This window comes from Pecten maximus, chromosome 16 (assembly GCF_902652985.1).
Source record: "Pecten maximus chromosome 16, xPecMax1.1, whole genome shotgun sequence".
Classification (NCBI taxonomy): Eukaryota; Metazoa; Mollusca; class Bivalvia; order Pectinida; family Pectinidae; genus Pecten; species Pecten maximus.
The window spans coordinates 16,487,030-16,505,368 of NC_047030.1; the positions used below are offsets into that span (position 1 = coordinate 16,487,030).

Sequence of the window (18,339 nt, forward strand, 5' to 3'; positions counted from 1 at the left end):
GGGTGACAGAGAAATTACACTCTAGGGGGTGACAGAGAAATTAGACTAGGGGGTGACAGAGAAATTAGACTCTAGGGGGCGACAGAGAAATTAGACTCTAGGGGGTGACAGAGAAATTAGACTCTAGGGGGTGACAGAGAAATTAGACTCTAGGGGGTGACAGAGATATCAGACTCTATGGGGGTGACAGAGAAATGAGACTCTATGGATGACAGAGACATTAAACTCTTGGGGGTGACAGAGAAATCAGACTCTATGGGGGTGACAGAGAAATCAGACTCTAGGGGGTGACAGAGAAATCAGACTCTATGGGGGTGACAGAGAAATCAGACTCTATGGATGACAGAGACATTAAACTCTTGGGGGTGACAGAGAAATCAGACTCTATGGGGGTGACAGAGAAATCAGACTCTAGGGGGTGACAGAGAAATCAGACTCTATGGGGGCGACAGAGAAATCAGACTCTATGGATGACAGAGACATTACACTCTAGGGGGTGACAGAGAAATTACACTCTAGGGTGTGACAGAGAAATTACACTCTAGGGGTTTACATTTTAGGAGTTGATAGAGAAATCACACCCTCAAGGTTGATAAGAGATATCGCACCCTAGGGATGACAGAGAAATTACACACTATGGGTGACAGAAATCACATCCTATGGATGACAGAAAAAAACACATGCTAGGGGTGATGGAGAAATCACATCCTAGGAGGTGACAGAGAAATCATACACTAAGGGTTGACAGAGATATCACACCCTAGGGGTTGACAGAGAAATCACAACCTAGGGGTTGACAGAGATATCACACCCTTGGGGTTGACAGAGAAATCACACCCTTGTGATGGACAGAGAAATCATACACTAGGGGTTGACAGAGATATCACACCCTAGGGGTTGATAGAGAAATCACACTCTAGGGGTTGACAGTGATATCACACCCTAGGGGTTGACAGAGAAGTCACACCCTTGTGATGGACAGAGAAATCATATCATAGGGAATGATGAGAAATTACACCCTAGGGGTTGACAGATAAATCATTCACTAGGGGTTGACAGAGAAATCACACTCTAGGGGTTGACGGAGATATCACACCCTAGGGGTTGACAGAGATATCACACCATAGGGGTTGACAGAGATCTTGCACCCTAGGGGTTGACAGAGATATCGCACCCTAGGGGTTGACAGAGATCTCACACCCTAGGGGTTGACAGAGATCTCGCACCCTCAGGGTTGACAGAGATATCACACCCTAGGGGTTGACAGAGATATCACACCCTAGGGGTTGACAAAGAAATTACACCTTAGAGTTGATAGAGAAATTGCACCCTAGGGGTTGACAAAGAAATCACACCTTAGGGTTGATAGAGATCTCGCACCCTCAGGGTTGACAGAGATCTCGCACCCTCAGGGTTGACAGATAGATAGATATTAACACCCTCGAGGGGTTGGACAGAGATGATATTCACACCCTAGGGGTTGACAAAGAAATTACACCTTAGGGTTGATAGAGAAATTGCACCCTAGGGGTTGACAAAGAAATCACACCTTAGGGTTGATAGAGATCTCGCACCCTCAGGGTTGACAGAGATATCACACCCTAGGGGTTGACAGAGAAATGCACCTTAGGGTTGATAGAGATATTATCTCAATGTCCTTCATCTGATTACACCAACAAATAATGACCTTTTCCTGTGTTGGTGGGCCATTAAGAGCAGTACAATAACATTAACTTACATTTCATCAGTTTCATAGTTCTGGATATAAAGGTTTTTTTTATAATCATTCTAAGGTATTTCTGTATTAAAGGCATTTTAATATTAAAAAGTAAATGTATATTTAGTATCATTTGTAAAGCATTTATTAATCATAAAGAATTGATGATTTAACAATAACTCAAATAGAAATTGCAAAATAATGTGCTATTTTGTTTAATGCAGGTCAATCAAAAGGTCGACCTGGAGTGAAAGGAGGAGTTGGAAGGGGCAGGAAACGGTAAATTTTGCTGACAAGGGAATGGTGGACTCCTCTGTCAGAGGAACGGTAGACTCTCCTGTCAGAGGAACGGTAGACTCCTCTGTCAGAGGAACGGTAGACTCTCCTGTCAGAGGAACGGTAGACTCCTCTGTCAGAGGAACGGTAGACTCCTCTGTCAGAGGAACGGTAGACTCCACTTAGAGGAGGTGCAGGAATCATCCTGGGGGATCACTGATAGTGTAACACTGGGAATTTTACGTACAGGAACATCAGCAGAATCTCAGGTGGATCTCTAATGACAAGGACATAGTGAAACAAACAGACATAGTCACACAGGGACCACCAGAAAATCTCTGTTTACTGCAAGGAGGGCATTCAAATGAGGATTTGTATGAATAGTGGCAGGGAGAAAAATGAAATACAAATACAAATTAGAAATTTCATATCTTTTTTTTTCTTTGTATGGACTATGTTTGGATTTTATGTTGATCTGTAGACGTCTAGGTGTGAGGATTCATTATGTACAAGGTACACAAGCCCCAGTAGTCGTTATGATCCAGATGTAGATCTGAACGTGTACACAAGCCCATGTAGTCATTTAAAAAATGTTGGGTTATAGATCTGAAAGTTTGAATTATTTATCTTTCCGATCTCATCTACATTTTGTACTTTGTATTAAGTGAATTTGTAAGCCTACTAGTCTGTTTTTATCTCAAATGCTTTAATGTTCTGTGATAATTTGTATACAGTTGTATAGAGTTGAAACTGGGACTGGGTGGGATATTGTCTTATTTTTACGTTTAAGTGGGCGAGTGTACAGGGAAACTTGTAACAAATATTAACAGTTTGCCAGTAAATCTGTTCTCATCTCGTGCTAAGTTCAGTGACATTGATAGGTGTGGTTAACTGTCTCTGGATACTTGTTGTCATCAATTTACCCTCGTTACAGAGACGAACATTCAGCATCAAAAACATCTTTGTGTGACGAACATTAAATATTCTTTCATATGTTCACTGTGTTCCTTAGATTGTTTGTATTTGTTCTGAAGTCAATACTCAGTATAAACTGCGTGGTCAGTTTATCTACAGGTCCGATAGCTATGTAGCCTGAGGAATATTACACCCTGTGTTTGGTGTTAATGTGTTGTATCAGCTGGACTTGAGATTTTCTATTCCACCTTAAAGGCCACCTGTCTATATAAACTAGATCCTAATGTAACACAATTCTTTGCTTTGTACATTTGCATATGGACCTGTTTATAAAGGTCACCTGTTTTAGATCGTAATGAAACACAATTCTTTGTACATTTGCATATGAACCTGTCTAAAAAGGCCACTGTCTATAAAAAACACCTGTTTTAGATCCAAATGTACCACAATTCTTTATATATTTGCATATGAACCTGTCTATAAAGGTCACCTGTCTTATAAGGCATATGAACCTCTATATATTGGCGACCTGATTAGAAAGGCCACTTTCCCTGCCACTTTAGTGAACTTTATAGACAAGTTTGATTCTAATGTTGGACCAAAGGTCTGATATGTGTCTGTTTTTGATTTTCATGGCCTATTGTACAGTTTGAAAGCATTCATGATTCAGACACCAGTGTTATGATTCAGAGATGGAGTACATGTATATCAGTGTTATATGCACTGTTACAGCAACCAAATAACATTTTACCATGCATTTACTGTAAGTAGTTTTTAGAGAAAAAACACATGCTAGAAAAAAAACTGTATAACGAGTCAATATCACTTTTTTTTTTATTATTAGTTTTATAGCAAATTCTACAAAAGATATGCAATACACTGTAGCTTGAAATATTGACCAGATGTACTGTATGTGTACCTGGTATGTACCTAGCTGACATGTACAGTATGGCAATGGCCCAGTTTGTTATCATTGTACATTGAAGACATTATTTTGTAAATCACACAGTACACAACATTCTTGAAACTGTCCAACGTCAATATAGCAGTAGGATATTTAAAAAGCATCAGTCTTATTGAGGAATGACTTTATTTTAAAACATTTTGTTTTAATTACCGGTATGTAATTTGATATATACAAAAAAAAAAAAGTATTTATGTTAGATGTAATTGCTTTTGATAGTTTGAATTTTGTTTACAATTTGTGTATGTTTATGGTATACAAGTCATGTACCTGGAGATAAGAAATCACGTAAGTTATATACACAACATGTGTTATTAATAGGAACTTTAGTGTCCAGGAAGTACATGGAATGGTCTTTGTAATACAAGTTATAATGTGTAGGATTTGGTACTCGTAAGACACAGAGAGCATATAGAAACACCACAGATTCACAACATATGCTGCTAGAGCAGCGGAACAGCTTTCTTAATCAGATACAATTTACTCTAAACAAAGTACGCCTATGTGACTAGATTTAACGTAGCCATCTTGCCTCATCCGTCCATATTATTCTCTTGATTCGTAGAAATTTTTAATTTAGTTCCAAATAGCCTACTGGCATATCTCATATGTTATACATGTGTTATAGATCTCTACAATGTTATGTGTAGTCCTGTCCATGGTAACTGTTTCTGTCCATAGTAACTGTTTCTGTCCATGGTAACTGTTTCTGTCCATGGTAACTGTTTCTGTCCATGGTAACTGTTTCTGTCCATGGTAACTGTTTCTGTCCATAGTAACTGTTTCTGTCCATGGTAACTGTTTCTGTCCATGGTAACTGTTTCTGTCCATGGTAACTATTTCTGTCCATAGTAACTGTTTCTGTCCATAATAACTGTTTCTGTCCATGGTAACTGTTTCTGTCCATAGTAACTGTTTCTGTCCATGGTAACTGTTTTTCTTCCAGTGTTATAGGAATGAAATGTCTAGCAGGATAAGGAGATAGAAACAAAAGTCAGTAAATCGTTTAGAGGGAAGATATACTCTGTTTTGTAATTGAAATGAATAGAATACAAGGGTATATTTTTTTATGAAACAAGTTTTTATCAAATCAAAAGAGAAAACTCTGTTTCACAAATCAGATATCAAGTTTGCCTATATTTGGGAGTAAACAAGATAACATACCCAATACCTGGATGTCATCACCTGTCTGATGTATGTCCACAGTAACAGTAAAATGAACGGCCTCATTTTCAGAGAAGTCACATGACATTCTTGGTGCTATACTTGTCTGGCTAACTCTGACCAATAGGCAGGGAGTGGAAATGCTTGTATAGCTGGAACAACAGCTGGAAGGCAGGACAAGATTCATACTGCAAAAAACTACTGAATTGCAGAGAGTTATGATACCTTTAAAAATTAAGTGAATGATATATTATGATCGTCCATGTAAACATATTAGTAATGTTCTGATGTCAATATTGTTACCTTATGCACTTGGAAAAACACTCAATGACAAATGAAATATGCACAAGTGTACCACATAGTAATGGTAGGTCACAATTCAAGCTGGAGTCGGATGTCTTTATCAGATTCAGTCCAATGGCCATCCACAGATTTAATTTGATATAAGTCTTCATTATAATAATTATCTAGACAATAGTACTACAAGTCGGTAAAATGGACAAAACTTATACAGAAAACTATAAGTTTGTGGTGCTAGAGGTAAAACAATGACAGTTTTCCATCATCAGTATTCATCAGTAATTAGCTCCTCCACAGTTGAGGCCCCTATATGTTGAGAGTAAGCTCCTCCACAGTTGAAGCCCCTATATATTGAGAGTAAGCTCCTCCACAGTTGCGGCCCCTATATATTGAGAGTAAGCTCCTCCACAGTTGAGGCCCCTATATATTGAGAGTAAGCTCCTCCACAGTTGAGGCCCCTATATGTTGAGAGTAAGCTCCTCCACAGTTGCGGCCCCTATATGTTGAGAGTAAGCTCCTCCACAGTTGAGGCCCCTATATGTTGAGAGTAAGCTCCTCCACAGTTGAGGCCCCTATATGTTGAGAGTAAGCTCCTCCACAGTTGAGGCCCCTATATGTTGAGAGTAAGCTCCTCCACAGTTGAGACCCCTATATGTTTAGAGTAAGCTCCTCCACAGTTGAGGCCCCTATATGTTGAGAGTAAGCTCCTCCACAGTTGAGGCCCCTATATGTTGAGAGTAAGCTCCTCCACAGTTGAGACCCCTATATGTTGAGAGTAAGCTCCTCCACAGTTGAGGCCCCTATATGTTGAGTAAGCTCCTCCACAGTTGAGGCCCCTATATGTTGAGTAAGCTCCTCCACAGTTGAGGCCCCTATATGTTGAGAGTAAGCTCCTCCACAGTTGAGGCCCCTATATGTTGAGAGTAAGCTCCTCCACAGTTGAAGCCCCTATATGTTGAGTAAGCTCCTCCACAGTTGAGGCCCCTATATGTTGAGTAAGCTCCTCCACAGTTGAGGCCCCTATATGTTGAGTAAGCTCCTCCACAGTTGAGGCCCCTATATGTTGAGAGTAAGCTCCTCCACAGTTGAGGCCCCTATATGTTGAGAGTAAGCTCCTCCACAGTTGAAGCCCCTATATGTTGAGAGTAAGCTCCTCCACAGTTGAGGCCCCTATATATTGAGAGTAAGCTCCTCAACAGTTAAAGCCAATATATATTTAGAGTACCAAAGCTCGGATTCTAGTTTTTCCCTGGTTACTTTCATTTTTAAAAAGAAGGGATTTAGTAGGTTTTAATCCTTCATGCTGGTAACTGTCTGAAGCCCAGTTTCTGCATGTCAGTACGGACATTCCTGGTCTAATGTCCTCTAAAGCATATTACCAGGGTCTCACTTAACAATGAGGCAGGATGTTAAGATTATAGTGCTATCATGAAAATTGCAGCAAAATGAAATTATTAGCAGATAAATATATGTATATGTATAGTAGATAATTTGTTCCTGAAATAAAATAGTGTACCACATTCCCTTTTCATCATTTATCATAAACATTCTTCAAATATAAAGTTGGAATATATTGTTTTCATAACTATTTAATATAATTATACTTTTTTATTTTCATATACATTACAGATGTATTGTACTCAATGTGATTTACTAGATACATTCCAATTGCTTAATAAAGTATGTATGCAGTGTCGGAAATGTGGAGTACTGGTAAATTTGATTTCCCACTAGATCTGGTGATCTTTGTTAAAAGTTCTGTGAGATGGTTGTTTAACACAGCTCAGATATCATTCCCTCCCAACACTTGTGAGATATAACACCAATAAATTATTGATACCATTATTTAATACTGTTGTTTGGTTTTTTATTTCTTCAATATGTGTATAGATTTGTAATAAACGTTTCATCCCGCTATCTGATGGTGGGGTTTATAGATCGTGTGTTAATGTATTTCTTATACTAAGTTCATCCCACAAATTCTGATGGTGGGGTTTTCAAAATTTGCTTGTCCATCAACAACTTACATTACCACTATTCTGAACCTGATTGTAAGCTCAAGCTGTATTGAAGATGGCTATCATCTGCCATATTTTGAATTTTGACATTTTTCATATACATGTATATTTATTCAGAAGCCAAAACCCTTCCTCATTCTTTCAACTGTAAATTGACATGAATGCCCCATCTCCTATGCAAAAATGCATCATGCAAGGGTAAAAGTTGACCAATAATATGGTGTAACTCTAAATCATTTTTATTCTGATGTCGGGTTCAGAACCGGACGAGACCGACATGGGTAACCATATAAAGAGAGTATGCTTTATTGTAACAAAACCAGCCTTTCTGTGAGGTAAAGAACAACACCAACAAGAAGCAAATGTGGACTTGTTTTATTAAATATAAATAAATTATCAATTAGACGGAATGTTATCAGACTACAAAAAAACTACTGGCAAAATGTCTGGACAGGGAATGCTGGGATAGTAACATCAATAACAACAACACTGCAGCCAGTGACAACAGAATTTAACGTTAACTCCCAACCATCTGATGGTCACTTACTCAGTGGTAAGTTAGCAGATAGAACTCAAAATCAGTTGATGAGATCAAAGCAGAAGGCTTTCATGGATGAACAATGTTATTTCTTTTTATTACATGTATAAACTGACACGGTCAATGGCTACCACCATCTAGAAATTTCCTGTGATTTGATTTTATGGTGATACATGTACTTGATCCAAAGTCGTGTGATGAAATTTTATACTGAAGTATATGCTTCAATCATTCTAATATCAATTAAGTTCTGTGAACCAACTGGATGAATGTTCAACCCAGCTTCATTTAATTATGATCATGCAGATGAGTTATTACAAGCGATACAAATCTCCTCACAGACCAAGAATACCAACTGAAATATATTGCAATAAGCTGCTAGGCCAAATCGTTCAAGGTATTCTTATACTTCAGCACCAATATTTGAAGTTTTATTAAAATGCATAAGATAATGAAGTCACTAGAAAGTTAACAAAGATTTTATTTAAATATCGTTATTGACCTTGGCACCTTGAAACATGTTTTCTTTCACTAGGTTTACGATGTTTTATCATCAACAATGGAGATATTCACTAGGTTTACGATGTTTTATCCTCCTCAACAATGGAGATATTCACTAGGTTTACAATGTTTTATCCTCCTCAACAATGGAGATATTCACTAGGTTTACAATGTTTTATCATCAACAATGGAGATATTCACTAGGTTTACGATGTTTTATCCTCCTCAACAATGGAGATATTCACTAGGTTTACGATGTTTTATCATCAACAATGGAGATATTCACTAGGTTTACAATGTTTTATCATCAACAATGGAGATATTCACTAGGTTTACGATGTTTTATCCTCCTCAACAATGGAGATATTCAAATCTCACAAAATATACAAGACATGTAAATAGTTAAGAAACAATGTTAAAGCACTGGTTACCTCCCCTGATACAAGCTCATTATAAGGCGAGTTTCGATCATCAAATATTTATAGTCACACTGTATTCCATCTCGTGTGTTGTCATAATCACGCAGATAAATGTCTATAAAGCTCCCAAATGGTGATGCATGTACAGATGATACACATGTGGATTACAAAACACCAAAGTTTGCTCCTTCTAGAACAAGACTTTAATCACTACACTTTCTGACCAAACTCGCTCACAATGTCTTTGACTAGAGATCAAGTGGAAATTACATCATTCTCAAACTAAAATATTTCAGTATTGAACTGTAAACAAAATCCCAACATTTCAACCTAATTATTTGTAATTGCAAAGTATGAAATTCAACATTACACCATGCTGGGTAATTGGCTGGGGCAGAGATTGTACTCTCCTGTCACCAACAATAAAACAAGGGCGGTTATATTGATATGTCAATATTTAGAAGCCAATTTCCATCCTCAGGTGTAAAAGGCAATGTCTACAATCTTTGTCACAAAGCAGATTGCATGGGTGTAAGCAGAGAAACAAAGTTTTCATTAGACATAAAATCTATTATTTTGGAACAAGTAATTGTCTTAAATTATAAATTAAACCTGAAAATTGAGTAAAAGATAAAACATGGACAACTTTTTAAGAAGTCTTTTGTTTTTCCAATGAGAGGCAGAACTATTGGGGAAAATGGTTTTCATATTAATAGCTATATGTTAGGAGATCTCCAACTGTCATACATGTACAGCATAACAAAGTGAATGACTGCTGACTCAGATCAATCTTCACTTAAACTTTTGTGCGTATATAAAATTAGCACTTAATTTAATCCACCAAAAACAGGGATAAACAATCAGACTCACAAAGTGATATTCATATTATGATAGTGACAATAATGTTATAAATATAGAAAGAATAATCAGATCAACTCATGAAATAACCTCGTATTTATATCATCATAATGATGTTAATGTTATAAATATAGATAACTAGACATGTATAATCATGTAATACATATAACCTGAACTAACACTGAAATGTGTATATAAAAATAATGAGACAAAAATAACATTACATTCATTAACAACCATTTTTAACCCAACTTTGAGTATTACATCACAATCACCATGGTTACACTTGTATCACTGTTATCATGACGACCACAGATATCACTGTTGTCATCATGACCAGATATCACTGTTGTCAGGATGATCACAGATATCACTGTTGTCAGGATGATCACAGATATCACTGTTGTCAGGATGACCAGATATCACTGTTGTCAGGATGACCAGATATCACTGTTGTCAGGATGACCAGAAATCACTGTTGTCAGGATGACCACAGATATCACTGTTGTCAGGATGACCAGATATCACTGTTGTCAGGATGACCAGATATCACTGTTGTCAGGATGACCAGATATCACTGTTGTCAGGATGACCAGATATCACTGTTGTCAGGATGACCACAGCTAGCGCTATCCCTGTTGTCAGGATGACCACAGATATCACTGTTGTCAGGATGACCAGATATCACTGTTGTCAGGATGACCACAGCAGGCACATACATTCACACATTAATGTATACTCTGATCTACACAAGCGTTGTCAGAAGAAAACATGGCTCACTGAGTGGACCGAAATTTGGAATATTTTTTTGGAAAGTTTTTCAGGTAAAAGGTCATGGTCAGCATAATTATGTAGTACCAATGAAAAGGTCTTGTCACAAGAAACACATATCAAATACCTAAGCTGTATCCTCATTAGTATTGATACAACAGTTTTATTAAAACTTTAACATAGCTGTCTATGGATGCTGATGTCAGCCCTGGGGGTATATAGCTACATAGCTCTTTGTCGTGGGGAGCTAAACATGGCTGTTTTGCATCATTTTTTCAGCTTATGGACTCTGCGAACTGTCCATTCTCATTTTTGTCCACTCTCTACCGTACAAAACAGTACATCTTCTTACAATATGGCAACTCTTTTCTCGACAACAATTCAGTATCATCTAATAACTGATTTTCATTAACAACTCCTTAATCATACACATTTTGTATTTATACATGTCACAGGAACATGTACAACTTACACACGGATTAAAATGTACCACAACAAAAGTGATGCATTGCAGTAATAATGAAAATGACCAAAAGAAATAAATCATCTTAATTAATTCAACCAGATTCACACCCATAGGTAACACTTCTCACTCTGGTTCTGTTCACATGACAACAGGAATGTCTATCACAACAGCTATTGATGATAAAACGATATGTTGTACTAGGAGGCACCACTGGGGTCTGGACGAGGACTGGCACTGCTCTTAGCTGACCCTCTTCGTGATCCAGACGCTGAAATGAACATTTCACAATTACTTGAATGACCATCAGTTCTATGGTGAACAGAAATAGACGAGATACATTTAGAGATCAATGTTACACAAACATTTAATTTCAAAATTGGTCCAGTGTGACCTTTAACCTTTATTGATGATCCACCCAAATGTAATATAAACACCTCTGATTAACAGTGTATCATCAAGAGACAATCTGGCCTTCTCTCTCATGGGAGACTTGATTGCATTGACACTAGTAACTTTTTTTAGGAAGTTAAGTGTTTTCAGTAGATTAAAATTACACTGAGAAATGGAAAACGTTGTAATATCATGTAGTGTAATTAAGTACAATATATTTGTTTAATGACTCAACTAAGAGGTAGATCACACAACCTCTTGGTTCAGTCTGACATTCTACTGATTGAGCTAAAGAATTATCCTCTGTAGCTAAGCCAGCAGAAAGCTCTGTTAAAAGCTAGTATTCAACCAGGGTTTTATATCGCAAAAAAAGTGAGTTAAAACCACTAAACCATCTCCAAAGAAAATCAGAAATGCATTACCAATTTAAAAGCTAAATATCAAATATTATGGGAAAATATGATACATTAGATTAGTAAATATATGTATTGAACCCAAAACAACGAATATCATAATTTTGTACCACAAGCATGTAGAAATTACATGAAACATCACACAATGCCTTTTGCATGCATCAACAACTAACAGTGGGGGATCCAGCAATTCATGGGGTTTTAATGATCCAGGGGTTCACAGGGTTATAATGATCCAGTGGTTCATAGGGTTTTAATGATTCAGTGGTCCATAGGGTTTTAATGATCCAGGGGTTCACAGGGTTTTAATGATCCAGTGGTTCATAGGGTTTTAATGATCCAGTGGTTCATAGGGTTTTAATGATCCAGGGGTTCACAGGGTTTTAATAATCTAGTGGTCCATAGGGTTTTAATGATTCAGCGGTTCATAGGGTCTTAATGATCCAGGGTTCATAGGGTTTTAATGATTCAGCGGTTCATAGGGTTTTAATTATCCAGTGGTTCATAGAGTTTTAATGATCCAGGGGTTCACAGGGTTTTAATGACCCAGTGGTTCATAGGGTTTTAATTATCCAGGGGTTCACAGGGTTTTAATGATCCAGTGGTCCATAGGGTTTTAATGATCCAGTGGTTCATAGGGTTTTAATGATCCAGAAGTACATAGGGTTTTAGTGATCCAGTGGTTCATAGGGTTTTAATTATCCAGTGGTCCATAGGGTTTTAATGATCCAGGGGTTCATAGGGTTTTAATTATCCAGTGGTCCATAGGGTTTTAATGATCCAGTGGTCCATAGGGTTTTAATGATCCAGGGGTTCATAGGGTTTTAATTATCCAGTGGTCCATAGGGTTTTAATGATCCAGTGGTCCATAGGGTTTTAATGATCCAGTGGTTCATAGGGTTTTAATGGTCCAGAAGTACATAGGGTTTTAATGATCCAGTGGTTCATAGGGTTTTAATTATCCAGTGGTCCATAGGGTTTTAATGATCCAGGGGTTCATAGGGTTTTAATTATCCAGTGGTCCATAGGGTTTTAATGATCCAGGGGTTCACAGGGTTTTATTGATCAAGGGGTCCACAGGGTTTTAATTATCCAGTGGTTCATTGGGTTTTAATGATCCAGAGTTCATAGGGTTTTAATGATTCAGCGGTTCATAGGGTTTTAATGATCCAGTGGTTCATAGGGTTTTAATTATCCAGTGGTCCATAGGGTTTTAATGATCCAGGGGTTCATAGGGTTTTAATTATCCAGTGGTTCATAGGGTTTTAATGATCCAGAGGTTCACAGGGTTTTAATTATCCAGTGGTTCACAGGGTTTTAATGATCCAGTGGTTCATAGGGTTTTAATGATCCAGGGGTTCACAGGGTTTTAATGATCCAGTGGTTCATAGGGTTTTAATGATCCAGTGGTTCATAGGGTTTTAATGATCCAGGGGTTCACAGGGTTTTAATGATCTAGTGGTCCATAGGGTTTTAATGATTCAGCGGTTCATAGGGTCTTAATGATCCAGGGTTCATAGGGTTTTAATGATTCAGCGGTTCATAGGGTTTTAATTATCCAGTGGTTCATAGGGTTTTAATGATCCAGGGGTTCACAGGGTTTTAATGACCCAGTGGTTCATAGGGTTTTAATTATCCAGGGGTTCACAGGGTTTTAATGATTCAGTGGTCCATAGGGTTTTAATGATCCAGTGGTTCATAGGGTTTTAATGATCCAGAAGTACATAGGGTTTTAGTGATCCAGTGGTTCATAGGGTTTTAATTATCCAGTGGTCCATAGGGTTTTAATGATCCAGGGGTTCATAGGGTTTTAATTATCCAGTGGTCCATAGGGTTTTAATGATCCAGTGGTCCATAGGGTTTTAATGATCCAGTGGTTCATAGGGTTTTAATGGTCCAGAAGTACATAGGGTTTTAATGATCCAGTGGTTCATAGGGTTTTAATTATCCAGTGGTCCATAGGGTTTTAATGATCCAGGGGTTCATAGGGTTTTAATTATCCAGTGGTCCATAGGGTTTTAATGATCCAGGGGTTCACAGGGTTTTATTGATCAAGGGGTCCACAGGGTTTTAATTATCCAGTGGTTCATTGGGTTTTAATGATCCAGAGGTCCACAGGGTTTTAATTATCCAGTGGTTCATAGGGTTTTAATGATCCAGTGGTTCATAGGGTTTTAATTATCCAGTGGTCCATAGGGTTTTAATGATCCAGGGGTTCATAGGGTTTTAATTATCCAGTGGTTCATAGGGTTTTAATGATCCAGAGGTTCACAGGGTTTTAATTATCCAGTGGTTCACAGGGTTTTAATGATCCAGTGGTTCATAGGGTTTTAATGATCCAGGGGTTCACAGGGTTTTAATGATCTAGCGGTTCACAGGGTTTTAATGATTCAGCGGTTCACAGGGTTTTAATGATTCAGTGGTTCATAGGGTTTTAATGATCCAGGGGTTCACAGGGTTTTAATGATTCAGTGGTTCATAGGGTTTTAATGATCCAGTGGTTCATAGGGTTTTAATGATCAAGTGGTCCATAGGGTTTTAATGATCCAGTGGTTCACAGGGTTTTAATTATCCAGTGGTCCATAGGGTTTTAATGATCCAGAGGTTCACAGGGTTTTATTTATCCAGTGGTTCATAGGGTTTTAATGATCCAGTGGTTCATAGGGTTTTAATTATCCAGTGGTCCATAGGGTTTTAATGATTCAGCGGTTCATAGGGTTTATAAGGGTTAACATGATAAAAGGATTCACAATGTTTATAAGGGTTAACGTGATCCAGTGATTCACAGGGTTTACATGATCTAGGAGTTCACAGGATTTAAAAGGGGTTACATGTTCCAAGGGTTCACAGGGTTTACACAATCTGGGGGGTTCACAGAGTTTATAAGGGTTTAAATGATCCAAAGGTTCATAGGGTTTAAAAGGGTTAATTAACATGATCTAGGAGTTCACAGGATTAACATGGTTTAAAAAGGTTAACATGATTCAGGGGTTCACAGGGTTTAAAAAGGTTAACATGATTCAGGGGTTCACATGGATTACAAGATCATGGAGTTCACAGGGTTTAAAAGAGTTTCTACCACAATACCCTGTGTTATTCAACTCTCAGACCATCAGTTAATCATGACAGCTGTTGATTAACAATCTGTTTATACCACACGTGGTATAAACTCTGTACGCATTTTGATTGGCTAACACGGTGAACTTTGACCCAAGCTTCAATTGTTATTGACGTCATCAATAATCTAATGACGTCACATCACCGGGTCCCGGACGTCACCGGTATACTTTATTTGCATACGCGAAATTATACTTGGCCACGTTTCCCTTTGATTCAAGCCGATATTATTGTGGTAGAAACAGGTCACATGACACGAAATTGTTGGATATGGAATTTATTTCACACTCGTAAGTTATTTTTTAAAAGTTGCAAAAAACACTCGCTAAAGCTTGTGTCTTTTGTAACTTTTAAAAAATAACTTACTCGTGTGAAATAAATTCCATATCCAACAACCACTCGTTGTGTAACCTCTATTTACATGATTCCGGGCCGGGGTTCACAGGGTTTTAAAGGGTTTACATGATCCCGGGGTTCACAGTGTTTATCAGAAGTGATACCTGACATGATTCTTCAGACATATATTGAAATTAATCTTCACTATTCTGATTTAGAGATTTCCCTAATTTATTGTATGTTTTGTACCTGGATCCTCCTCTGTCTTATAGTAACATTGTCAACAACATCAAACAAGGAAAACATTTATGTTGATCAAGTGAAATGTGATGGGAAGTGCTGACAATTTGACAATACAATTATTTCAGTTACGACTGGAAATACCAAACATCAATGTCAGTGTTAAGGTCACCAAAAACATATATATTGTACATACACGTGTACATATATGATTTTACTTATTAAAGTTTAAAAAAAAAACAATTAAAATGATGGAAGTCTTTAATAAGTATAATACCATGTCTATGTATTCATTATATTAAAGGTTACATCACTTAAAGGAAGGTAAAAAATAATATAAATCATTAAAATTGATCACAATATTTAGTAAGGGAGAAAACTCTGTAAGGACTAGTTGAAAACAATATTTAGTAAGGGAGAAAACTCTGTAAGACTATCTTACCAGATTTTTTATGTCCCTGTTAAACCAAACAGTTAGAAAAATGCAAATAAAGTTCAAAATACAACACTGGGTTATTGTATTGTAAATCACAATAGTCAAGGTCTGTCTGTGACTCAGACTATTCAACTGCATCATGTTTCATTGAGATATAAATAAATTTATAAATAAGTAAATAAATATTCAGCTCTACAAAATTTGTGTTAAAAAAATGATAACTGCTTTAAACATTAACATTACAAGAGACCCTGTATTGCTCACCTGGATATTTCAGTAATTATGGCAAAATACTGTAAGCTATATTTCAAATATTTTCCTACTTTTGAACTGCCTCTCCCAACAATGGTTCAAACTACAGGTGGACCAAATTCTGTCATTCTTGAAAAAGTAAAAGGTTTCTAAAGTAATGCTCCAGACAAAATTTCATCAAAATCCATTCAGGTGTTCAGGACATGTAGGGATTTAAAGGATTTACCTTAATTTCCGCTATTGGGCCCCGCCACTCTGGCCCCAGGGGAGCCACACCCTTCCTTCATACAACGTTTGATCTTCTCTGCCCAATAATACTTCAGACCAAATTTCATCAAAATCCATTTAGGCATTCAGGACCAGTAAGGATTTAAAGGATTGAACTCAATTTTCACTATTAGGCCCTGCCCTTCCAGCCTCAGGGGAGCCGCACCCTCTGTTTATACAACGTTTGCCCAATAATGCTCAAGATCAAATTTCATCAAAATCCTTTCAGCATTCAGGAATAATAGGAATTTAAAGAAAATATTGAAGGACGACGGATGAACGACGGACGATGGACGCCGCACCATGGAATAAGCCCACAGGTCCTTCGGACCAGGTGAGCTAAAAAATGACTACTAAGATCTATTCAATCACGGTTTTGTCAATATGACAACATCCATTTGTATTGACACTAAAACAGAGAAATACTTCATTATAATTGTAGTGTTAATTGGATTATCTAGTACATTATTTTTAAATCAGACTTCATGACTTATGATGTCAAGAGCTCATGGCAAAACAAAAGATGATATCAGAAACCATGCAGTTATAGTGATCTGACATCAAAGTCATGCCTGAGCGAACTTTGACATCATATTCATGTCTGAATGACCTTAGACATCAAAAGTCATGCATGAACGAACTTTGATATCAAAGTTGTATCTAAATGAACTTTGAGATCAAAAGTGATGCCTGGCCGAACTTTGACATCAGAAGCCATGTCTGACTGACCTTTGAGATCAGAAGTTATGCAAGTGTGACTGATTTCTGACATCACAAGTAATGTCTGACTGACCTTCAACATCATAACTCATGTCTTAACACATGTATTTGTAGTCTTTAATTGAATAATGATAATAAAATACTTAGTATAAGTCCTTATAAAATAACGGCAAGGTGAATGAGTCCAGAAAATTTTGAAGCAATTTTCCCTGGTCTATAACTTTTTGAAAACAAAAACAAACAAAACAAAAACAAAAAAAATCAACAATAAACTAACATCATATCAACATTTCTGTAAGGTTAAGATCCCCAACTATTTAAACACAAAATACAATGTGCATAAAACTTCTATAGGCTTTAATAAAAGTATAAATAATTATCATTCCTTATGTGCGAGAATATGTATGTGTCCAATTGGTGTGCGAGAATATGTAAGTTTATATTGGTACACCAAAATATGTATAATTCTTTTGGTATGTGAGACCATATAATATATATTGGTGTGCAAGAATATGTATGTTTAATATTGATATGCAAGAATATGTATGTTCTATATTGGTATGCGAGAATACAGTAAAACTCGAATATAACGAACTCGGTTAGGACGAATTTTCACGAATAACGAAATAGATATTAATCCCCGACTGTAGCACTATATAATATTAGTAATGTAACCACTCGTACAGCGAAATTTATATAACGAATTTTGTTCATAACGAACTAATTCTTGGGTCCCTTCATCTCTCTGTCTTGGTAAATAAGCACTCACATAACGAACCGCCAATCACCCATAGACTTTGTTTACACAGCCGTAGAAGGTCACGGCCAGCTTGCCGGGGCTTCCCAAGGTAATAGGTAAGCTCACATACGCAAGTACATAACAGGTAAGTTTTTACATGTACACGTTTTAAATGTATAATGAAATAAATTGAATGAGTACTAATCAGTGTTGGGTTGTATATATGTCTTTGACTGTGTCGTGTCAGGTGTAGATATGACTTCGCCGTCCAGAAAGCGTAAGGCTTTAACGTTGGAGACGGAATTTATGATAGTGACAGCTGTAGAAGAAAGGAAAAAATCTAAGAAAGACATCGCAGGTGACTTTGATATACCTGCAAGTACTTTAAGTACTTTTCTTTAACACAAGGATGATAGTATTACTCAGTATTCCTCATCGGCCTCACCAAGTCGAAAACGTGGACGATTGTGATGTTTCGTCAATGCACAGTCGAATGTCCCGGATAACATTTTTAGTGCTATG

At 37.2% G+C, this 18,339-nt stretch overlaps 2 protein-coding genes across 7 annotated transcripts in view; one reads left to right on the forward strand and one right to left on the reverse strand.

The window, feature by feature from the left end:
- LOC117344610 (centrosomal protein of 104 kDa-like) overlaps nt 1-7,186 on the forward strand; it is a 50,183-nt gene extending 42,997 nt beyond the window's left edge. For all 5 annotated transcript variants that reach the window (XM_033907422.1, XM_033907424.1, XM_033907421.1 and 2 more), the window contains one exon: nt 1,942-7,186. In XM_033907422.1, coding sequence (XP_033763313.1) covers nt 1,942-2,000 — 59 coding nt within the window. In that variant the 3' untranslated portion in view covers nt 2,001-7,186. The remainder of the gene's footprint in view (nt 1-1,941) is intronic.
- A 3,625-nt stretch (nt 7,187-10,811) lies between these two features.
- The window catches only part of LOC117344881 (lisH domain-containing protein ARMC9-like), a 44,756-nt gene continuing 37,228 nt past the window's right edge, over nt 10,812-18,339 (reverse strand). Inside the window, exons 24-25 of one of the 2 annotated variants that reach the window (XM_033907747.1) lie at nt 15,846-15,861; nt 10,812-11,175 (exon numbers count right to left, since the gene is read on the reverse strand). In XM_033907747.1, the coding sequence (XP_033763638.1) occupies nt 15,854-15,861 (8 nt within the window). In that variant the 3' untranslated portion in view covers nt 10,812-11,175; nt 15,846-15,853. The remainder of the gene's footprint in view (nt 11,176-15,845; nt 15,862-18,339) is intronic. The other variant, XM_033907746.1, reaches the window with a different exon arrangement.